The sequence below is a fragment of the Chelon labrosus genome (assembly GCF_963514085.1).
Source record: "Chelon labrosus genome assembly, chromosome: 7".
Classification (NCBI taxonomy): Eukaryota; Metazoa; Chordata; class Actinopteri; order Mugiliformes; family Mugilidae; genus Chelon; species Chelon labrosus.
In genome coordinates, this window is record NC_140343.1 from 16600543 (window position 1) to 16625929 (window position 25387).

At 41.6% G+C, this 25387-nt stretch overlaps 1 protein-coding gene across 2 annotated transcripts; it reads right to left on the reverse strand.

Annotated features, from left to right (window-relative positions):
* Positions 1-17764: 17764 nt before the first annotated feature.
* Positions 17765-25211, reverse strand: hsd11b1la (hydroxysteroid (11-beta) dehydrogenase 1-like a). 2 transcript variants are annotated; one of them, XM_084548393.1, is made up of 6 exons: positions 24996-25211; positions 23562-23692; positions 23195-23398; positions 23014-23107; positions 22038-22203; positions 17765-21946 (listed from the first exon to the last, which is right to left on the reverse strand). In XM_084548393.1, the coding sequence occupies exons 1-6, from the start codon at positions 25078-25080 to the stop codon at positions 21763-21765; spliced, it is 864 nt and encodes a 287-aa protein (XP_084404519.1). In that variant the 5' UTR covers positions 25081-25211; the 3' UTR covers positions 17765-21762. The 2 variants fall into 2 exon arrangements, with proteins under 2 accessions (XP_084404519.1, XP_084404520.1); XM_084548394.1 differs by lacking the exon at positions 24996-25211 and adding an exon at positions 24140-24167.
* Positions 25212-25387: the final 176 nt, after the last annotated feature.

Sequence of the window (25387 nt, forward strand, 5' to 3'; positions counted from 1 at the left end):
TTGTTTCTCCCTCGGCAGGCTGGCTGACAGATGTCCATCAGCTCCCTCGTTTGCTCCGACCCCGACACAGCTCCGGGCCCCACAGTGAGACAAGAAACTGGCAATAACTGCTCCATGAAACACAGCCCATAAATGGACGCACAGATTTCTGGCAGCCAGGATCTTTATGATGTTTTTTTTCAAAAGCCACTCCCCCCCCCCCCCAAATTTGTAAACCCTAATTATGAGGATCTCAGTAATAAACTCAGTTACCATAATCCTTCTATCAGCAGTCAGAAAATGTTTATTGTCACAGTTGGTTCCATACAATTTGTAATTACTCTCCTCTCAAAGAGCTGCGGTATATTTAGTTTTCAAACTACACATCGTGAATAGGGATTCTCTCAACATGAATACATCTATTAATGACAATTTTCTACCCCTGATCTCGACAATCCACGGCTCAGTTGTCATTCCTTATCTCCCTAACTCAATTTCTGGCCGGGTGGCAGATAGTTACAGCCCATAACTTTTAGGTTTGAAGAGAAGAGAGGAGAAGAGAAGAGAAGTTAGAATGTTAAACTGAACAGCAAACACTGAAGTACAATCTTGTTTGTCTGCCTTATCTGTGTGTTTTCCCCAACAATAGCTTGTGCCATCTCCGTTTGGTAAACAGATAAGAATAAGAGCACAGTGATAAACAATTTAATTAGATACTAAATATTAGCTTATGTTAGTAAGTCATTAATGAACCTTTCTCTTTTTCTTCACCCCGCTTTCTTTTCTAATCCCTGCATGTTTCACTAACTAGTAGCATGGCATTACAGATTCCCATTTTACATCAGCGTTTGTCATTTTTCCAAGGCTGAAATGGCAGACAGGTTTGAGAGTGTGTGTGTTAGTAATTTGGAAACTCAGTCGCGAGGGTTACCGGTGTCATATCCCACAATGCACCGCCGAATTCCTTTAACATGTGGTGAGTCAGGAAAGGGGTGGTTGACCTATGCCTTCCCATGAGCCCCTTGGGAACAGCTTTGTGAGCTCGCTCGAGAAATCTGGGATCACTGCACAAACTGCTGTGCTAGTTGTGACTGGAATAGTAATCACCTTATTCTTCTTCTTCCCCTCCACAACCGAACGCTCACCGGTCCTTCTTCTTTTCTCTTTTACCCTTCTTTCACCACCACACAATGTCTTGTTTGTGCCTCATTTTTTTTTTCTTTCCCATGTCTGTTTTAGTCTTCTTAGTATTCCGCACAACGCTAACTCTGCACATGCAACCCATTATGGTAGAGAGAACGGGGAGAAAGTACAGGAAACCGAGGGTGAAACGTGTTGCACTACTTAGCCCTGTTTCCTGCATGGACACAGTTTTACTTTCTGTGGCTTCCCAGATGCAACATTTTGTTTTAGAACCCTACACGTAGGTTTGACTCTTTCCACAGCACAATTTCAAATGTGTTATTCAGGAATTTCACTTAGCTACACATTAAAGACACTTAGGAAATTTTCTGCCTTATATAAAAGTCCTCATAGGCAATTCTTAACACTTGGCAGCCATCTTGGAGCGCTCCCAGACAAGTTGTTGCAGGCTAACAGAACAGGCCTCTATCTAAATGAATAGGAAGGAACCAAAATCTTCAGTGATCACAGGGACAGAAAACCGGCAAATTTGTCAAATCTGATTAAAAATACTTAAAAACCTTGATGACTTTTTGTCACCAAATGTCACAAGCTACACTATACTATGCTTGCCCCAGGTTTCACGAATTCAAACACAAGCCGCGGCTCAGTCCGTGAGTGCCATGACGTGACCGATGTCTCTCGATAATTCCACTTGAACAAATGCCATGCTAAATTAAGTTACGGGCACAGTAAGCCAAGAAAAATTTACACTTACTGCCCGAAGTCTGTCACCTGCTTCTGCCATCGTGCAGTTGAAACTGTCGACAATGCAGTTATGTTTGTGTGTGCGCGCTATCTACCTACACTTTCCACAGTTTAGGTGTACCTCTGCACTTAGTAACAACACCTTCAAAGGTGGGTTTATTGTGTACAAGAGAAGAGACCATATGAAGAGCATCCTCTTCTATTATTCGCAACCTTGTAAGTGGAAATTTCTGGAAAGGGTGAAGTCCACAAATTGTGACATGTTGCTAAGTTAATGTATTGTAATTTAGTTTTATTTGTAGTTTTACAATGTGTCGAGGAAAATGCTGATATACTCTTCATCCCTTAATCATACTTTTTAGGGGTTGTACAGACTAGTCAACTAAACCTTTTACGTACTTCACTGATACTTTAAGTATCTAGTCTGCTAGAAACTAGTCACTGATCATGTGACAATAACAACATTGACACCTCCAAGAAGACAGGTGAGGAGCCCAGTGGGTTGTCGCAGCAAACCAACAGCGGTTCATCAAGAGTGTGGAAATACTTCACTTAAGAAGAAGCCCATTCCACCATGGCATGCAGAATATGTAAGTCGGTCCTGAAATAAAACAAAAGTACAAGTGCAATGCACACACATCTGAAAAGGCATCCGCTAAAGCTAGCAGAGGAACAGTCCAAATCCTCTCAACAGCAGCCAAATAACGATTTCACCAAACGCCCTGTGGTAACAGAGAGAAGGAGGCTGCAAATAAACAATTTGCTGGTGAATTTCATTGTCAAAGATATTAGACCTTTAGCTGCGGTACACAGAAAAGGTTTCCACACTATTCTATCTTAAAAACACACCATGGTACTATTAAATGCTATTGATGGTGCTGAGTTCCAGCCCATTTTTATACAGGCTATACATATGTATGTAGCGCATGAGCTATGTCTTCTCAGCATATGTATTCAGGTCAAGAATATAGATTTTATTGCTGCAAAGCATTACTTTCAACTGTGTTTTTATTAGTAACGTCATCAGTGACTTTCATCCGATAACAGTCGACTTCAAAAAATCAGAACCCGTGCAAACCCTAATACCAGTGGATTTCCTCAATTAAGTTACCTATGTAGCCTCTAGACACCAATAGTTGCCTACCAGCTGTGTTCTCACAACTTCCGATCGATGTTACCGTGCCAAGCAGTTTGTGTGCACGACTTCCTATGTTGTAAACACAAACTTGCAAGTTCCAACTGATGGCACCGTAAGTCAAGATATGTCAGTGATGAGCATGTAAGCTGGCCAACGTTAGCATGAAGTTGAAACTAGTGCTGTGCCTGGATACATTAATGGAACTGCTAGCATGGCTGCTAACTCTTTGTTGTAACATTAATACTTCGTAAAGGGTCTTTGTAGTTCTTTGCCCACTTCAAATATCAATATTCTTTAATCAAAAGCTGAAAATGTCCATTGTAATTCTGGTACCACTATCCTGCCTCCATGGATGCACTGTCTAAACAGTTCCCACAGAAACTCAAGCTATAAACAGAAAACCCAAATCATGTTTCTTTGTACTTACAATAGAGTTTAGTCCCACAAATCCATACCAAAAAAAGTATTAAATCATCAAGACATTACAGGCAGGAGTTTTGTTTCAGGTGCATTAATCAAGACCACTGGATCCCTAATTAGCCGAAACCCTTCTATCAAAGAGAACTGGTCACAGATTCAAAGGTCTCAGAGATGTCATTGAGGCCTTGGGGCGTAAGAAGGCTAGAGAAGGGGCTTTGGGTCAGGGTCATGAGAGGCATGTGCCCCAGTGGCTTTATTGTGGCAGTGAAAAGGGGCTGTGTTTTGAGGCATCGGCTCATCTCTTGCTTGATGGTGGTTGTGGTGGGGGAACCGTCGCGGGGAATGGAACTAGTGAGGACCAGAGATGGGAGAATGGGAAGTGGACAGCTGTGCAGGGGTGAATAGGAGGTCCCTTTGTGACCTGCCAACAAAAATCTGTGACCAATTATCTGTGTCTGTCTCTAAAGGGGGAATTCTTGAACACTTTGGGTGGATGTACAGGGAGGATGCTTACAGGGTAGTTGTGTGTGCGTGAGAGAGAAAGAACGGGGGTTAGAGGGGTGGAAAGTAAGGCTAGTTTCAAAACTAGTTTCTTTTTAGAGAAATTGTAGTGAACATACAGTCTTTTAATGTGTTTTACATGCTAATGAAAAAATAGGAACACAATAGTCAGGAAAAATATGTTGTATTAAATGCACTGCATGCAGTCAAAATTTTGCTTCTCCTATATATGTGTCTATTTTAAGCACAGGAAAATAACCATTTGTCCCGCAATTGCTGAAATAGGCTTGCCTGTGTCTCACCCCCCGTCCCACAGAGTGAGCTTCCTATTTGTGCGGTTAGATTTCCAGCTATGTGAAAAGTGTGTCCTACAGAGAGCAGGGGAAAGTGGTTGAGAGAAGGGAAGTCGGGCCCATGGATGGCTTGTAAGCCATGTGTTAGACATTAAAGGGCTAATTACAGTTTTAAAAGCCCTGTGTTTACCGCTGAGAAAAGCCTTGTTAGGTATATTTTACTGTCTCCCCTGAAATTATTCATCCCTGACAAGCTCAATTGACATTATCATAATTGCAAATGTGATTGCTGCTTAATCACCTCAACCGCTGTTTCACCGCTTTAAGTGTCTGCAGCGGATGTTAATAAAGCTCGACTGTTCCTCCCTGACCATTCGTCAGAAAACAGGATGCGGGATAGTTGTCTTCTTGTAATGACACACTTAGAGGGAAAAACTAGGGGTAACTTCACGGAGGTGTCTGTATTGGCGCCATTCATCATATCATGTTGAGAAATAATAAATGAATCAACACAGGTAGTAAATAAGCGGCAGGCTCTCTTGTTGTTCTCTTTTGGAGTTAAATCTGAAATAGCGCTGCGGCGTGTTTGCAGGAAGAGGGTAAAGGCATGTTGTGAACTCTGCCCCAGCCGGGGTGTGTTATTGCATAGGTATAGAATAACTCTGCTGCCGCTGACCCCGTGGCCACCTCTCCCCTCCAGTCCCACATAGTTGCCAATAGCGATGACTCCAGTTGATCTTCACCTGTCAAAGCAAAGCTCTGACTAAAGACTTGCAGCTTGAGGAGGGGAAAGCAAAACAAGAAGAGAAAAAGAACAAACAAGCCAACCAGTGGCTTGACATTTCACATGTGATTTTTTTCCCCCTTAAAATAGTTTTACATATGTTTAGAAATAGTCTGTTTTATCAAAATCTATTCAAGTATTACCTTACACAATTCCAGCCTTGTTAAAGTTATCATCAAGTTTGTCAATCATGTTGACTCTTCCTGCTTTGATTTTGACCGAAGATCAAGCAACCCTTTTGTCTGTTTGTATCTGTTTTGGGGTTCAAAAATGATTGCCACTGCAATGAAGCACAAGTTTCCAGCAAGATGTGTCATTGTGGCTGTAAAGAGCTTTGACTACCAGTAGGTAGAAAAGCACTATGTAAATGCACAACCAGAAGTGCTATTGTGGCTTCAATCACTCCCTTGCAAAACGAAAAACTCCGCTCCTAGCAATGCATTCTAAGCTTTATAATTTTTTTTACAGAATATAATTGCATCAAATGTTTATTACTAAAAATGCAGACGGCAGAGAGAATTCAAAAGTTCTATGAAATTTTATGGAAATCTTCAGGATGAGAACTGTTATCATGCGAATTAACCAGAGGACTTCAACAAACCGAAAGAAGAGAAATGTGACAAGTCCTAATCAATCAATCAGCAGGCAGCAGGAGGTTGGCATTGTTTTGCATTTCTTCAGTTTGTTTCTTCCTGGGATTTTTCTTCTCCTGACAGGAGGTGCCGCGAGCATACCAGCAGTTGAAAGAGGAGCCACATTCTTTCAGCACCGATTCCTCCATCCCTCCTTTGTTCAAAGTTTGTGTTTGTTCGAGGGGCTTTCCTCACCTTGAACTCCTTTTCGTAGATAAGTAGACTTAACCAACTTCAGACGCGGCGAGGTTCAGTAACTGCCGGCTCGCTGGCTGATTTTTGGCACCAAAATGTAACACTTGAGATTTGATCTAATTATCAGAGAAAGTCTTCCTGTTACAGAGTTCCAGATGAGTGGCAGGAGTCACTTGTTTCGATCCGTTTACGCCATGTGGTCACATTCTGCTGTCATAATGTCAGGCCAGTGTTCGCATGTGGGCCACTTTATTGGCTTTTCAAAATTACCCGTGTCATGTGGTTTCTGTCAGAGTGAAAGTACGATGAAAACTTTCCATGTTTATGGGAGGAACAATTCTCAGGGAACTTTGATTGAAGTTGTCTGAGTTAAAGAGAGAAGCCTCCTAGTTAAAAGCCACTAAATCCTTGGTTCTGCTTGACTAGCGTACAACCCCCCGAACGCTTGGAAAGATGGGAGTCAAACATTCCAGGCAGCACAGCCTCCTTGGCAATCTTTTTAGAATTAAAAGACAAATTTGGCTCCGGATCCTTTCCCTGGGAGTTCTATTTGTCTTGCAATCAGGGTTAAGAAAATAACCTTGTGTCTTCACCCCTCACTGTGGGCCGGGGTCATGGAGGAGAGGGGGCTGGGCTGGGAGGAGGTGCATTCCTCCACAGGTCATTGTTACAGTAAAAAGCAACATGGGGATAGACACAATGGAGTTGTAGGATGAAGAGACTCTCTTCTCCTCTGTGTTCACAGTGAGAAATCTGCAGAATTACTTTTTTCTTCTATGAAGCCGTGGGGGTGAATGTGGAAATTGAGGCTACCTGTTGCATGAAGCAGCTTAGGCATTATGCATGCTGCCGGCCTGCCCCCCTCAGGGGAAGGAGAGTGCAGGCTGCTGATGGAGAATTGGCCGTGGAGCCTAAAAACACATCTGGTACATGTTGTGTGGACTTTTACTTTTTTTTTTTTTTTTTTTTGAAAGTGCAGATGGTCTTGAATTCCTTTTAAAATCTCTCCCTTCCACATAAAAATTAGACTTAAAATGGAACCCGGGGAAAATTTTGAGCTTCCCTTTAGGGATTTAATGTCGCTGGTTCAGTGTCTGAGTTGTTTCTGAGCACTTAGAACCTGCGGAGACGTGACCACAGCAGCTGAGCTCCTACACCAAAATCAAAACCTGTGAAAGTAACAGAGCCACATTGACCAGTTGTTCTCTGAAGAGGTTATGTAATGACACCCAAACAGGTGATGTATGAGTGGGCAGGAACTGCGAGCTGTGGCCTGGCTTTTGTTGACATTGGCCATATTCTCCAGCACCAGTCAGCAGGAACAGAGTACAGGCCTCTCGTCCCCTTCTTCAGCCTTTCACATGCTCTGTAGCTGCTCCACACATTTTAGCTCTACGTTGTTTACCTCCACTCACACGTCTAATGTGAAAGACTTGAAACAAACAACTGTGAAGACATATGGTAATTAAGACATATGATAGATATTTTTTGACAAGAAGCAGAGAAGAGTCTAGGATAAACAAACACACACATCGTGTCCATAAGCCACGCAGCACATGGACCTTTTCTGGCAGCGGCCAGTGTATGTTGACTCACTGAGATGCACCTTGCCAGCTATTCATACCTTCCTCCCACTCTCATTTTATTTCTCCAGCAAGCCTGTCAGACAGCCAGCTAACCAGGCCTTTTAGCCAGCCAACAAACCAGATGGGAAATTTAAGACTAGAACAAGATCTTTAACATCCATCCCAACACTGCAGAGAATAATAGATTGACTTCTTTTATGTGACTCCAAATAGAGGAATGTTCTCTCTCTCTTGAACAACGTCACAAATGATGTCAGTTGTTGTGTTGTTTTAGCTAGTGGGCCATGAAGCACACACCCGTGAGCGGAGGACTACTGGAAAGACGGTGTGGCATTCTCTAACACTGGAGGCGCACTATCCACAGTACTCATGAGGAGTGGCCAACAATTTCATCTCTGAATCTCCAGGTCCTTTGAGGCAATACCACAGATAGTACCAAACTGTCTTTGATGGAGTCCTTGTACCTTGTCCTAGGTAAAGTATCTCAGTCAATCCGAGAGAGGAAAGGGAACGTCTTCAATAAAGATGTCATCTTCAGTGCCACATCAGTTACTTCTTCTAGGCGACATCCACTCTAATATGTTTTCTAATATGCATTACTTCAGGAAACAATGATGAGAACGCCCACATTTGCTTCTTGATTTATCATTCACCATGTGACCATATTCAGCTGAAAACAAAGAAACTGAGTAGCACAGGTTATTTCCAGATGGATAATAAACTATCAGCCTGGCTAACCTTGTTGTCTATGTTATAAGCTGTTGAGCAGTTCCATCAGTGGTATCAGCCAAATGGAGTCTGAGTTTTCAAACAGCTGCATGACCATTTTATGTGTTTTCAAGAGTCCTGTAACTTAGCTAAAAGGCTTACATCGACGGAGATGGGTTCCGTTTTAAAATGCTGTTTTTAAAAATTACATATCGTCTATAACCCATTCTGCTGTAGATGTTTTAACATTAACATGAACACAGTTTATATTATGATGTTAATCATCCAGTTCTCAATGCTTTACGTATTATTGTATATAATGTACAGTAACTTTACAGCTTATTGCCACAAACGTCTCAACAAAACAGTACGAGTGGCTATTTAAATGCACAGTCCAGTTGATCTAAATCATTTGAGTACAACTGACATCATGCTTGAAATGTCACTAACAGTCACTGATGGCAGGTACAGTAGGTCAAAGCTGAACCAGGAAGTCAGTCTGTAAACAGTGATGTTTACTGCTGATAGTTTGGGTAATAATTTTACCATTGGCCCTTGCTTTCTCTAAATACTGTAAATTGTATACCTCTAACCCTGACCTGCACATGGGTGAACACTAAACACATCACAAGTGCAGCATCTTCTCTAAATTATTTTTGTTAAAAAATATATATATAATTCTTCTATACTGTACAAGGTCATTAAAACTTGTGTTCAAACTGAAGTCAACGCATATAAAGTAAAACAACTAATTCTAATTTACTGTGTTGGTTTTTGACCCACCTCTGCAACTAAATCATGGACAAAGCGCGGCACTGCTTCCGAGTGGACTGACTGTCTCAGGACGTCTGCTCCAGAGGTGAGGGCCGTGACAACGATGGTCGTGCCACTGAGAGTTTTGTGAATCTGTTCCCCTGGAGAACCGTCAAAGAGCAAAGATGGGCTCATCCCCACTGCTCTGGACCCAGACTCAAGCCCCTGTCTGGAATGCAATCTGCCTGCCATCTGCAGGCCTCCATGGCTCTGTTTGATATTCAAACAAACACCTGTCAAAAGTCCATGTCTCATCTCACACACTCGCTCTTGGAAACTGGCAAAAGTCTCAACTTCTTCCTTGCACCAAAACAGGGGGGAAGAGGGGCAAATGTGGATTTTTATTCTGACCATCTGTGCGTGTGTTAAATATAGATTTTTATGGAGGCCTCAAAGGACTAGTTCTACTTTCCACTAAAATGTCAAAGAATAATAGGCCATTCAAGGTGTTTGCACAATAAATTATTTCACATTCAGGTTTTTTTTCTTCTTATTATTATTCTTAACATCAGCTGGTATTGCTGATTAAACTGTATGTGTGCAGTCGTGAATGATGCCAAGACCTTCGGAGCACGTTCTGATGGAGGAATAGCCTTTGTACAAAGTCTGTCCATGTCCCTTTACTCCTCCTACTCCCTGCTGTTTTCCACATCTCTCCGGCTCTCTTTCTCCCCCTCACTCGTATTGAGATGAAGGCTCTGCTCTAGGATGACGGGTGCCGCTTGGCCACAGTCCAGGCCACACATCTGCCTGACTGCTGTTCCTCTTTTTCTTTCACCCCCCCAACAGACCCCAACAGTATTGGTTCAGTTGTCAGCCCATTTCAGGGTCTGTCTCAAGGTCTGCAGATGTGTTTCTCAGAGCAGCAATGATGGACTCTTGCAGAGATCTCTAGTGTGAGTGACTAATGGCGCGGAGACATCTCTGAAGGCATTGAAGAATGGATTTATCCAGTGTCATTTATCACGCGGCCTGTCAGTGCCAATATAAACGCCTGATGGAAAGCACACATTCACCTTTGAGTGGAACTGAATCCATTTCTCTTCAGAAAAAAAGAAAGAAAAAAAAGAAAATCTGTTGTGAATTACAAAATAAAATATGTATGTAACATTTGAGAGAGTACAGTTTGTACTTCTTTTTAATATTGCATAAAAAGCACACTAAATTCTGAGAAAGATCCTACAAGTCTGAATTCTTATTTTGGACAAAGACCTACAGATATTCTAAGAAGAACACCAAGGGTTTCAAGGGCACCTGGTATTCCCATGTCAGTGACTGTGGCCTTTACAGACCATCTGGGGAGCCTGTATAACTTTAAGTCCCATAATCTTTTCTCTTAAAAGGACTTTATGGCATGCTTTTTGAATCTGCCATCTCTAAGTTCCAGAAAGCACCAATCTCTGGTGTGTCATTTACTACGAGGATAGCCTTGAATTAACCACTGGCACATTTAAGTTTATCACAAAAACAATGACACATAAAACAACGTCTACAATTCATGCGCATGGAGCCAAGAAGGAGAGCTTTTCGGCTATTTGGATTCACCTGTGTCTGTCAGTGAGCTGAGAAATTTGCGCACGAGCAGACAGGAGCTGCATGTTCTCTGCACTCGATCGCAGAACGATGGGATCAGAGATAAGGTATGTATGAAGCTGTGGGAAGAAACCTGAAGCCATAGCGAAGCTTTCTGTGAGAGGAATCACAAAACGGTACAAGGCTAAATCAAAGAACACTGAAGCAGAAAGAAGCACTGCATTTTTGGGACAATAACCCAAGCGCCGAGTTTTATGTAAAGATGTTTTAACTGGCGAGAGGGAGGGAGACAGGGCGAGAGGGAGAGAAAGGTAAAAAGGAACAAGGAACTGACAATTAGGGACAACTAATCACCAAGTGTGTAGCCAAGCGCATCCCCCCACGCTGGTGCCAGCGCTTGCACTGTGCTTGAACCTGTGCTGAATGCCAACGGCAGATAATTATAAACCCGCAGGGCAGGCCTCCTCTGTGCAGAGGGAGGAATGGAGCCTCAGCCAAGCCTGAACTCCTGACCTTCTTCACACACCAAGCGTCTGTTGTGGGCTTCGGGAGGTGCAAGATGGGTCATAGCAAGCCGTGAGGCAACTAGGGGGAGAATGAGAGAGAGCGAGGCAAAGGGGTGGTTGCCGGCCGAGGGGGTGAGTGGGTAGAAGAAAGGGGGGTGAGTAAGGGGAGCGTACGGTGGGGGATGGAGGGATTGGAGGGAGGAGGTGCTCAGTGGAGGGTCACTTTTTTGTTGGCATTCTTTGGTGAGAGCTTCTGACCAATCACGGCTTGATGAACCAGGGTGAAAGCCACAGAAAGAGAAATCCCTTTTGTTATGCATGTTTGGTTATCTCCTCTCTCTTTATCAGCATTCATTAGGTGGGGAAATGTAGTCTGTTCAACTCCTTTGTATACAATGAAAAGCCTTTGTTTGAGCTGGATCATCTTTTAAAGTTTCTTTAATTTAGCATCCCATTGTCACACATTATCAGCGGGTAATTATTTAAATCAGTAATCCCAAATAGTTTTAAAGTGCTAATCTATCTTATTAACGCCCTATCATACAAGACTTTGAGTTTTTTGTTTCATTACATAGCCGAGCTAAAATAGCAGATTGTGATATAACAGCTCACCTGAAGTTTGAAAGTATTTTATATTTGTGTCTAGATTTAGCCGCTGCATCCTCAGCTCATCACTATTAAGATCTTTTAACTTTCCCAACCTTTCTGGTATGTCCTTCGGTGGCCATGTGGAACCAACAGTTGAGAGATTTCTTAGTAGATCTTCTTGTTTCACATTTCTCCTTCCAGCTCTCCTGGGACCTCTCATTGACTACCAAACAGATGAACTTCTGTTTGTCAGTTGATCATGTGTGGTTTTGTGGGCTGGCTTTTATATGAATGTGGGTCAAATGAATAAAATTAACTGCGATTGCTGCTAACTTGGCAATTTGAAAATGTCTGGTGTGATGTCCCGTGTCGAAGCATGCATGATGATTTTAGTGACGTTTTCTCATATGCACCGAATTAAGTAGGTATCAAATACTATCCACTGTGGAAAACTAATTATTTATATATTGTCACTGATGCTGAAATCTAGATTAGAGTTAAAAAATAATAATGTGGCCGTGCATGCAATTTATTTGTGTGTTTTATTTGTTCTTCAGGTCATGGCATGTTTTGTACATAAAAATCCTATTGTTAAATTATTTCCATTTACTCTTCATCCAAGCTCTGATGTTAATTTTCCCGTCTTCTCCGTGGAGTCAGAAATGTCGGCAGACCACCTTGGCTCATCTGGCCTCCTGCTCTCATCATGAAGATCTCTCTCGCTTTGCACTTTGCCAATTTCCCATGATTGAATGTAATTGGGACCAGATAAACCCCCTCTCTCTCCTCAGCAGTCTTTGATCACTTCTGACCTGGCTCCAGCTCAACTCTGACACACTGGCAACCATTTCTTGGGTGGTTTGTGATTGCTCACAGACAGACAGGGAGATATATTAAGTATTGATGTGCGAACCTTAAAAATATCCAGTGAATATTGCAATTTCATTCTCTGGGGTTGTTAGATTTTTGGGCAACAAACTATCTCGCTGGAATACATGCGCATGAGTAGTAGGGTGGTGTGAGTTATTTGTGCGGAGTTGTTTATGTGCGTGCATTTCGTGAGTGATTGTCTAGAGGGAATAGAACAAGATGTGCACAAAGATTTCCCAAATTTGATTCAGGAGATTTGTAAATCCTGTGCAAATTACTGTTGCCTCTTTCTTTTCTCCCCGCCGTACTCCTCTTTGAAACTCGTCTTCTGAGGCAATCACTCCCAGATGGAGAATATTAGATGTAATCACTTCCATTTGCCGGCTCTTTTACTCTCACTGCGAGGTGACACGCTGTCTCCTTCTGACATCTCCTCACAATGGACAATTACAAAGCACTCATCAATCACTTTCCACGAAGAACTTTGGCACGCGAAATCTGGTAGAAATCATCTAGTTTGATAACCTACAGAGGTCCACAAATCTGCTTATGAGAATGAGGGGGTTCATATTCTCTCCTTTGTGTGCGAGCGCCCCTATCAGAGCCATTCTGCGTGGCGTTTCAAAACTGTCAAGTGCACTCAGTATAAATTCCATAAGCCCTTTACTTAGAGTGTCAAGCATATACATACTGGAAGAGCTGCTTTTGATCTGCTATTTCATACAAACACTGTGTCAAGGGTATTGGCTCAGCTTTAAAGATAGCCATGTGCCTTACAGCTATTCGGCTGTCGGGAATCTGTCTCTCACTCTGCCATATGGAAAAGATAAAAATCACAGATGAGGGTGACTGACGTGTTAGTGGTTTCCACTTCTCTACCTTCATACATTATAGCTTTTTTTCCCCCCTTGTCTCCTTGCATGTCAAACCCTCTTCTTCTATTCTAATTTCAAGTTCGTTCCTCTTCTCCCTGCTCCTCTTCCGCTCCTCCGCAACTACCAGCCCCTGCCATCCACCCTCACCTCCTACCATCCCACACTCTCTCTCTCTCTCTCTCTCTCTCTCTCTCTCTCTCTCTCTCCCTATCTTTCATTCTCCGAGACAGACAATAAAGCAAGCTTTTCCATGGCTGACCTGCAATTCACCCCTACCTCCACACCATCCCAAACCACAGACAGCGAGGGTGAGTTACAGTCCGGGATCCAATATGGTGCAGAACGGTTGTGTATCCTTGTCCAGAATGTGGGTCCCACAGGGTTTTCTCTGTTCTGCTCAGCGCTGATAGGGTCAGTCAGACTCCAGACATGCACAAGCACTAATGTGGGGGGAGAGAAGAATGTAAAAATGAAGGAAAGAGGAAATATAGTTTCACTGTGCAATTCCGCACACGCCAAAGTTACTCCTCTCACATGCATGCGTTCCTGAGACAGAACCAGAGCAACGTTTGACGTTCATAAAATTCTAGACACGTACTACTTTCTGCGTTTCTCACGACCCTCATTTGACACAGCCACATCACTGACCTTTGGATCTGTCATTTGGCGAGCAGAAATTATAGTTCATGTGAATCAGATGTTAAAGAGAGGAGACTGAGTTCCCCTTTGTTGCCTTGCAGTTTGGTGGAGAGGAGGAGCACCTGTTTCCAAATAAATCTTCAGATAAAAGTGATATACTGTAGCCCGATCATATGTCTGGAAATGTGGAAATCTGATTCCTTGCACATGTATTCTGTTTTTTTTTTACTCCCACTTGAATTCTTCATCTATCGCCTCGAGTTATACGTTTTGAATTTTGAACTCCCCTTATCTTGGTATATCGAAGAATTCTGGATTTAAAGTAAGAGAGCAGAGTCACATGTTTCTCCAGCCGCCTTCATCCCAGAAAGGCTGCAGAGCATTTTGACCCCCAGGTCCCAGGGTTGAGGTAGAGGCCCAGCCAGCTCTCACTGGTGGAACCATGAACCGTGTCAGGTCATGTCAGCTCTCTGCTCAGCTCCTCTTACTTGAATGTAAATAAAGTCAGTCTGGCTTGGTTCCACATCAGCAGTAGCAAGCGCTCACCAGCTCCTTTGTCAGGGCTAACTGATTACATTATAACAGGAAGGTCTTTATTTAAAATCTCTTGTTCTTCTTTTGATAAAAAATAAGATCTATTAATATCTGTCAGAGGCTTTTAGATCATTTCAACTTTTAAAAAATATACCTGTTTGCTTTCTGGTGGAGAGGTACAGGAAGAGACTGGTGTCACTCATGACTGCGCTGTGCAATATGTAGCAAAGTCAGGAGCCATCACACTTAGCTTAGCACAAATACAAGAAACAACTAAAACTAGCACGGTCAACTTGACTTAATAAATACTGGAAACAGGTGAAAACACCTTGCATGTTCCAATTTAATTAACCATACTAGAAACAGGTGAACGCAGCTAGGATGGTCTGACTTAGCTTAGCATAAAGACTAGAGACAAGTGAAAACATGGTCAACTTAGCATAAATACTGGAAACAGGAAAAAACAGCTAGCAGGGCCCAATTTAACTAACCATAAATACTAGAAACCGGTAAACGCAGCTCGGATGGTCTGACTTCGCTTAGTGACAAGAGACAAGTGAAAACGGCTAGCATGGTCAACTTAGCATAAATACTGGAAACAGGTGAAAACAGCTAGCACAGTCCAGTTTAAGTAACCATAACTACTAGAAACAGGTGAACACAGCTTGGATGGTCTGACTTAGCTTAGCATAATAATTCAAAACAAGTGAAAACAGCAAGTAAAGCTCAACTTAGCTTAGAATAAAGACTGAAATAGCTAAGGCCAGACTTTGCACACATGTTTAAAATCATACCAGTGTCTGTGAAGCTCACTGACTGAATTCAAATGAAAAGATTTTTTTTAGTGTTTCCCCTTCTAACAGGGTGATAGGTGTAACCCTTAATTGAAAATAGAATTCAGCTGATCCTCTCATCCAGTTATCTGCTAGAAAGAGAAAAATAACAAATAAATGAATAAATAAAAAAATCCCACACAATGTCAAATTATTCCCTAAAATGCAAATTACATATTGGCACCCTATTAATTTGTGACCTTTAAAAGACCCTTGAGACCTTTCTCAAGGAAAATAAAATCCAATTCAAGCTTTTTTCCATTCCCAAGAATAACCCATTTGAACTGGGGACCTTATCCCAAAGTAAAGAAAGAGGAGAGTATGGACCGGGTCCCCAGAGGTCATAAATTGTCGAGGCAGACCTAGTTTAGGCAAGGAATTGAATGCAAGCAGAAGCTCCCTTTAAAGAGTCTAGTGGTCTCTGTTTCTCCCAGAGTTTAACCCTCTCACCTCTTCTCACTGGCCGCTCCTTTATTCAGTAGGCTGATTTATTGGAGTTCACAAGGGAGAAAAACAAGCATAGCATGGCCATCAGCCTTGCCTGTGATAAATGACCTGCACTGCTATCTTCATCTCATGTGGGACCAACAGTTCCAGTGGGTGACTGTGTGGGTGTCAACTTGGTCCATGCTTGTGTTTTATTTATTTTTTATTTTATTTTATTATTTTAAATATATTGATATGGAAGAAACTGCAAACCAAGCCTTAATGGAGAAGTTATAAATATATTTTTCAGTGGTAGATAACTTTACACTAATAGAAGAAACCAAAAGCATTAGTGATAAAAGATATTTTGATACACAATTTTTTCTGTCTTCTTGCTACTAATTTATAGTTATTTCTCTTGTCCTTTTAGTGCCCCCCTCCCTGTCCGTGGTCCTGCCCCTGGCTGTCCCAATGCAACACAGCCCCTCTTCTCCCCAATGAAATTCTTTGAAAGTCATTTTATATCACCCTTTGACTGTGCATTGAACTGTAAAACCACCCAATTGGAAACAAAATAAAAGGATAGGAGAGGGAGAGAAGGGGGGATGGGGCAAGGAGGAGAATTATAATTCTTTGCAGGCCTTTGGTATTAACCCAAACACCAGAGCTGTCAGCAGTTCAGAGAGGGAGGTGCGAGGGGCAAACATTCAGTGTTAATTGGCACTTTGTAAGCTCTGAGCCTTCCTTTTGTGAGGGAAGTGGAAGAGAGAGTGAGTGAGCAAAAAGGGGAGGAGGGCAAGGGGGTGGTCAGCAGAGAAGAAGGGGGTTATGGGTGAGGGAGAGAGAGAGGAACGGAAGAGAAAGAGAGAGAGAGAGAGAGAGAGAGAGAGAGCTTGTTCTTGTAGGTTTGTTGGGCCTTGTTGAGGGTGTTTACGGTTCACTTCTTATCCTTTGTTAATTGGGCATTCTCTCCCCCAATGAAAAAAAGAAGAATTCATGTAACCCCCAGCCTGCCACCCATGCTCCCTGTGACTCACCCCACCAGCCGGATCAGCAAGAGAGGGATAAATGACAAGAACATAGCGGAAGGATTGTCCTGTGAATGTTATCAAAGCTTACATGCTCTATATTTTACAGAAATTCAACAGAAATTGTTCAGGCTGTGGTGGCTACCTCTAAACATGCTGGATTTGGAAAGTATATCCTGAAGTAATTTCATTTTTTAAATGCTGTTTCAAAAAAACTGCAGCAGGTGCCAAAACATCAGATGGGAGTGTTTTTTGTTAAGATTACCAGCTTTATAACTACATACAAAAGAGCAGTGTGGAGCAATGCCAGACCATTAGGTACAGGATGTAAAAACACCCTGTCTGTCCTCTTAGTGGATGCTCTCCTTCCGCCGATGTGTTTGGAGTTATCTGAAATAATTAGAGAGGAACAGATTGGCAGACACACACACATGCAGAGACAAAGAGATAGGAAGGCACCTGTCTTTGTAGGAGGGAGAGTTGTTGGCATGAACCTGGTGCACACTGCTTCACAGAACCTCTGGCCTCTTTCTATCTTTCCCTCTCTCTCTCTCCCACACTGACCTGTGTAAATAATAATAGAACCAGTACTGAAAGGACACAGGTGTCAACCATTGTGCTGCTCTGAATGGACCTGGGGGAAGGAGGTCAGGGGTCACAGGGCCACCTCAACCACCTCTCACACCCACAGTTTTTATTCACATTGACGCTCCCTTTCACGGGGTTTTTCATCCCCACTCCCACCTCCTCTGTTTCTCTCTCGCTCACTCTCTCCCTTTGTTATCTTAGCTCAATGTTTTGTGAAAACTTTTCAGAGGTCATGAACAAGCTCGGCGTTCAGGAACATTCTTTTCGAACTTAATCAGCCCACACAACTACCTTGATCAATGGCTGGTTTTCTAATTTTAAACAAAATACAATAAAATCTGAAACTTGAATATTTAGGGAATTAGCTTTCAGTGCAATATTTATTCACCTGTTTGTTTTCAGTAACATTCAGTAACATTGAGTTTCAGGCTACACAGGCTACAGCTTCCAGACTGTTTACATTTTGTAAAGAAATCTAAACATAATGTGAAAGTACTGAACTGTTCAAATTCTCAACGAGAAATGTACACCACCCTGTTGCTGAGGCCAGTCAATAATCAGCTTATCTTAGCATACATACTGAAAACACAGGGAGCAATACATCTGTGTGTTAGGTTACCCCTTAGCTACTATTAACTTTGCCACCCCACTGTGCAGCACGTTAAAACAGGCCGACTGATTTCCATTTTGGTAATCTGGTCACCCATTCTCAAGCCAGCAATAGGCCGTGATTAATATCACATACACAGAAAATACCAGTTACCACCATACCATGACACAGTATGTGTTCGTACATCAAGGCCGTATCTTCTGCAGAGCTCAAAGTAAATGATGGATGAAGTTGGATGGAAATTTGCGGAGCAGTGTCCTTTGTGCTCAAAGGTGCAGGACGAGAAAAAATCGGGTCTGGTGCATGATGGTTAATGTGCACTGAACTATTTCCACGGAAAGGTGACTATTTATGTTCTGAAACATGACACGTCTGCTGCATCAGTGAGCCTTGTGTGCAAATGTAAAACTGGGGACATACTGTATGCTATCTGGAAAATGGTTATCGAGTTTCTTCACCTTTCATTTGTTTTCATGGCTGCAGCACAACTTGAGTCTTTCTTTATCCACAGACATAGATATTAAAGAATAAGCTGCAATTCAACCTCGACTGCAAACTTCAGTAAGTAGGAATCTGACTGGTTAATCAGTCTGCCACCTTTCATGTTTAATGTGCAGTCAGTTAAGCAGCCAGCCTCAGCTTTGTTCTTGCCCTTGGCTGTTTACAATCACAATGAACATGATCTTTATATAGAAGCCATTCTAAACCCAAGGAAAAACCTCAGTGATACAAAAGAAGTTGAGTAATTTTCAGCAGTGGTAACTGAAAAAGAAAAATCTAAATACATCCATGCTTGTGTCAAGACTGTTTGCTATATTTTCTCAGTGTGCATGTTAATGTCAGTGTTGTGGGTGGATGCTCCTCAGCCTATGAGATCCATGCATGGTAGAGATAGAGATGCAAGAGAAGGGTGAGAGGATTTATTACCGTGCATTAGGAGCACTAATCTGTTGCAGGTGTTTCTGGCTGTTCTCCCAGGCCATGCCTGCTCTCCTCTCCAGGAGGCCCCACCATTGTGTGTGCATATGTGACAGAGGAACAGAAAGAAGAAGGGAGAGGAAGGAGATTTTTCTTTCTCTTTCTTTCCGTGGTATCTGCAGGGAGATAATACCATCTACACTATGGCCTCAAGTCATCAAGAGCGCCAACAGAAGATGAACACATATTCTAATGACTTACGTTCATCAGTCATATCATTCACTAGACCACAGAAAACAGCATGTGGACTATGAAAAGGCCTCTATAATAATTTTTATACGTATACTGTAAAACCAAAAGAAATTGCTAGCTACCACACTAAAAGTTTTTTGTTTGGTGACAAGGACAGCTCACTCCTAGTATACAGTAGAACCCTGCTTTAACAGCAGGGTACAACTTCTAGGGTTAGTTACAAAAGAGAAAAGACCACCAGGATGGATTGAGCCAACAGCTTCACAGGAAGCCTGTGGTGCCTTTGCAGATAATGAACAAAGGCACAAAGGAACTCACTGAGAAAGTCCTGCTCTGTAGGAAGTCTGCAACACCTACTGTGGCCAGCTTTGGGAAGACTAAACTAAATGAAATATAGAAGTATGGAGATGAATCCAGGGGTGGAGAACACAGGGGAAGGAATGTGAGGGTGAGTATTGAAATGACGATGGAGGTTTAAAAAAACAGATGATACATTACCTGAGATGAAAATGCTAACATTTAAGAATAAGAATAAGAATAAGAAAAACCTTTATTAGTCCCGCAATGGGGAAATGGGGAAATGATCAGTGAATGCATTTATGATGTCTTGTGGACAGTTAGTGGACTGGTAACTGTAGCTTGGATGCTGTAATGCTACCTCACTACTTTGTCACTACTGCCCTCATGTGGATGTTCCTGATTTCAAATTTCTCCTATAAATCACTATTAAATACATTAGTCCTCTCTTAACTGAAAGTTTGCTGGCAAATAATTATGCTAGTATAATTTACTTTGTCTGCACTAAATTGAACAACGTTTGCTCTTGGTTGTGTTTTTACGGTTATTTTTATTTGCTACCATTGTATTGTATTGTATTTTTGCACCGTGTCAGCCCATTGACCTTCTTGAGCCACCGCGTATTGAATTATATTACTGTATTTTATGATGTTTTAATCGTACAAACAAAAAATGTGATGGTTGCATGCCACTTTCTCCTTTGTTCTACCAATGCTTCACATCATGATGATTGTGTCTCTGCGTTTTGCAGATGATGTGGTCCTGTTGGCTTCATTAGACCTTCAGCACATACTGGGATGCCTCACATTACTGACAGACTCAATTGCAAACTTCCGTACGTAGGAATCTGACTGGTTAGTCACCTTTCATGTGTCAGTCATTTATGTAGTAATGTCTGATCTTGATATAGGACCCAGGCTAAAACCCAGGAAAAACTTCTGCGCTCCAAAAGAAATGTTGTCATTATGTACGATGAGTGTCATTTAACCACAAGTGATGGACCTGCAACCTTGGCATTATTAGCACCACACTCTAACCAACTGAGCTATCTGGCCACCAAAGGTCTCAAGAATGTCAAAAGATGAACATCTATTCCTCCACTGGACTACAGCAGTATGCATGTGAACTGTTCAAACTCCAATATTATAGACTTAAGGCCTCTATAATCACATGTATATGTATACTGTATAACTGAAAGTAATTGCTTGCTACCACACTATCAATTTTAGTGAAGTTTTTTGTTTGCTGACAAGGACAGCTCACACCTAGTATACAGTAGAACCCTGCTTTAACAGCAGAGTACAACTTCTAGGGTTAGTTGCAAAAGAGAAAAGACCACCAGGATGGATTGAGCCAACAGCTTCACAGGAAGCCTGTGGTGCCTTTGCAGATAATGAACAAAGGCACAAAGGAACTCACTGAGAAAGTCCTGCTCTGTAGGAAGTCTGCAACGCCTACTGTGGCCAGCTTTGGGAAGACTAAACTAAATGAAATATAGAAGTATGGAGATGAATCCAGTGGTGGAGAACAGAAGAAAGGGGAGGGTGAGTATTGAAATGATGATGAAGGTTTAAAAAAACAGATGATTTAGTTTAAGGGGAAATTTAGGATTTCTTCTTAACAGCGAATGGATGCTACTTCACTACTTTGGCACTACTGCCCTCGTGTGATTTTTTAAAGTACTAGATAGATTGTAAAGTGGCAGAAGTGGCTACTAATCCATTCAGATGGCATAGAGGACTCTGTTTACGTTGATGTGTGTGACTGAAACTAAACAGTAGCATGGGGGTTGACACACAGAACTAGTGCTGCTAATAATGCCTGAATTTGTTGCCTCACTTTCTGGAAGAGTTTTCGTTACCTTTTCATACCTTTAAGATGTAATTGAATAAACATTTTGGGTTGCAAGTAATCCCCCCCTTTTCTCCACCCTTGTTTCATGTCAATTCTTTACACTGTCAAAAAATAGCAACTGTAACAGAAAAAAATGGGTTTCTTGCAGTACGAGTTGTATGAGCCAACCAGGTATTTCTTTCTGAATTTGTAATGATCGGTGCAGTAGCTTTTGGTCAGGGGTAACCGTACTGTGCAGATAGTAGCTAGTGTCTCTGAACTGGCCATTGAACAAACCAATACAAGCCATGTGTTTTGTTTTTTTTTCCCCCTGTAGACATTTTATAACTGGAAACTCAAAAGTAAGGACCCCCCCAAAAAATCCCCAGTAAATCCAGTCTGTTGTAATGCAGTGTACAGTGAACCAAAACTCTAATGTCTACAGCTCAGTTTTAGAACATAACTGTATAACAGAGCTTACAGTAAATGTTCCTCATGGATTATACTCGTATGAGTTCTGGATAACATAGTCTGTGATGGAAGGAAACCAGTCTTTGGTAAGAATCGTGGCCTGTGTGAACCACGGGTAGAAGAGCTCCCGCTGTCTTGTAGCGCCTGTGATGATGATGTTCTGTGCTGCTTCTGTGGCGGGGTAGGCTGGTACCTTAGTGACACCCCTACGATAGAGAAGAACACCGCACTTAACAAACGCGACGACTACGAGCACAATTAAGGATGCTAATCTGTTCGCGTTCACATTTGACTAACCTGACTTTCTCCATGGCTGATTCAGTGTCAATGAGCCCAAGTGTGCATATAGAGATGGAAACGTTGCTCTTCTTCATAGCCAGCTCATGGCGAAGGGACCCAAAGAACCCATTCAACGCAAATTTTGTTGAGGTGTACGGTGCCACAAAGGGACTGGTCACTTTACCTGTGAGGCATTAACATGTGTTAAAAGGAGAAATGTACATCTAATACTTAGTTAAAAAAAAATGCAACAAGTCTTTAACAAAGCTATCTCCTCATGAAGATCATTTGACGGCCTGAAAGTTTCAGAGCAGCTTTTAAACTGACATTGAGGTGAAGATGCTATGTCATCTGCTGTCTTCAAAGTCAAAAATTAATTTTGAAAGGCCGCATTTTTCAATACTTGGTCAAGCCAAATGTCCTTTATTTATATTTGTCCTCTCTTTAGAAAGCATTTGTAATCATTATATATGATCATTATGACGATTATTGCAGTCTTCATGTTGTTAATATTGCTAGTAGGAGTAGAAATACGACATTATGACATGACAAAACATAAGAAAGCCAGATAACACACTATCTTTTGTTTTTGGTTATGTTTTAATATTTATTTTATCGGCTACTGTTATATTGTTTTGGACTGCAGTTTTTGCATTATGTCAGCACATTAGCATTCTTGAGCCACTTCATATTGAATTATAGTGCTGTATTTTATGATGTTTTAATTGCGCAAACAATAACTGTGATCTGTTGTAGCTTTATGTAATTTCCTTCTTGTTTCTACCAATGCTTCATGTCATGATGAGATGTTAATATTAGTAATATTGGTAACAGAAGTAGCAATAGTACATAAAAAAAAAAATAAAAAAATTAAGCCAAACTGAATTGGGTGAAAACATTCGCAAATATTCATTATTTTTACATGTACGGTTTAATTTCCCTAGCTTCTTGATAGAAGAAGCTGATCTGTATAAGAATTATGTGGTAAACCTACCCAAAAGAGATGAAACAACCACCAGAGACCCTTTACTTTGCTCAAGGGAGGGCAAGGCTCTCCAAGCCATCTGAATATAGCTGAAGAAATTGACCTATGAAATGCACACAAACACACACACAGCAATCAGGATCATGCTTTTATTTTATGCGCTGATAGATGATCAAAAATGCTCCATTACCTTCATCAGACTCCTGGTGTGTTCCACATCTCCGTCCCACATGCTGAAGGGGCTCGGACCAATATGGTTGAGGACCAGGTAGTCCAATCCTTCCAGTTTCTCCAGAGCAAAATCTACTACTTTGTCAGGGTCGGACTCGCTGCCCATGTCTGCTGCTATGTAGAGTGCTTTCTGGGCTCCCAAACTCAGGCACTTTTCTGCCACCTATGAGAAAATATCAGTAGGAATAGAAGCACAGACAACAACTTTTACTGTATTTCAATCGGATAAGGACTTGGTCGCTATCAAAATACAGTGTGTGACATATTTGACACAGACCTCCACAACCAAACGAATGAAAAATGTTTCTATGCAGCGTTTCACTGACCTGCTGTAAAACTTTCTCTCTCCTTGCTGTAATAACAATCTTGGCTCCAAGGCGGGCATAATGATATGCCATCTGTTCACCAATACCTGTACTGGCCCCAGTCACCAGCACCCTGGCACCTCTCAGGGATTCTAAAACAAATTGTTACAACTGTATTGAAACGCAGCAGAACACAGAAGCAAAGACGAAATTACTATGACTATGCCAGTTTGCAGGCACTGAAATAGTTCTAACTCTTTATCTAGAACCATTCCCATATCACTCATTGGTTGCGTCAGTTCAGGTTTAAGGGCATTTAGACACTTGTCATTGCTCTTTCATTGTGGACAAAGTCTCGGCTGTATGGAAATACATAAATATTGGATTCATGATAACGCTACTCCATTGACTCAAACCACACGGCCTCTTTGCTTGTGGAAACTTGACTGAAGAATGTGTCTTTATAATGTGGTTCACTGTTTACTGGTAAGGTCACAAGTGGAAAGCAAATAATCTCTAATTACTCGCACAGTTTGTGCTCCTTCTGCCAAACTGTCAAAAGAGAACATTAAATAATATTATATATTATATATAATCACCGCCGGTTCTTGTGTTCCCTGCACGGAATGAAGCACGTACAGCATGTCATCGCCAAGTTGCATGACGGGTTTACGTGTTCCACATGAAGTCGTGGTCCCAAGAACATGGCACGGTCCACACTTGCCTGGGAACATGTGAACTATGATCTGATGCGTGGGGTGATTGGGGTGTAGACATTTTAGACTATAGTACTGTACTTCACCACCTTACATTCTGACAAAACCCTTCTGTTACATATCTGTAATATCTAATACAGCTGTCATTTTCTGATCTGTGTGCAGTGGGGAAATGCTACTTAGTACGTTTAGTTAAGTGCATCTACATTATTAGAATGAAATAGAAATAAACTAATACACGATATTATGTTATTATAAAACAAGCTGCCCAGCTGCATACATAAAGTAGTAGTAGTAGTAGTAGTAGTTCATGAAATTGAAAATTAAAGTGATGACAACACTGCTGAATCAGTATATCTATCTATCTATCTATCTATCTATTGTCATTTTAGTGGGCTTAAGTATATACCTGTTTTTGTATGTTTATGAATGCATTATCTGGCATTAATAAAATGTGGGTGCTGTCTTGTCATTTATTCCAATACCACTGACAGTAACTCACATATAGAGTATCACGTGATACTCTATATGTGTAGGTACCTACAGTGCACAGACATGCAGATAGTCTTAAATTCATGGTTTCACACTGTCCCCTTCTTGAATCTTGCGACAAAACATCTGCAGCTCTAAATTAAGCTGCTGTTAAATGAGCCACAAAACGACGTTTTCGTTATTTACAGTTAACTAAATTCCCCTCTGCACTTCACTATAGCAGTTATCACGAGTCCTCTTAACTTACCTGGATCAAAACTGGGTCCAGTCCACTTGACAGCTAGGTAAGCGATACATACACTAGCAAATAGGATTTTTGTCAAATACCCCATTTTGGCAGTTGATCCTAAGGGCTGTGCTGTCAGAAGTGAACGTTGCCTTCAAAAATTCCAGTTATCAGGACACAAAGTACACTTTCCTAATCCCTCCTTCTCAAACTTTCAGTCCTTACATATAAGGGGGAGTGGGGACTTCAGGCTCGCCCATTTTCTCAAATAGAAATACCTCAAGTATTTTTTACTGTTTATGACAGTATGATTTTTAAGTTAGTTATTTTTATTGTCAAATATTTTATTATTTTTACATATTATTTTAAATGTGTTCAGACCATAGATCAAAATAAACAAAAAAAACAGAGCG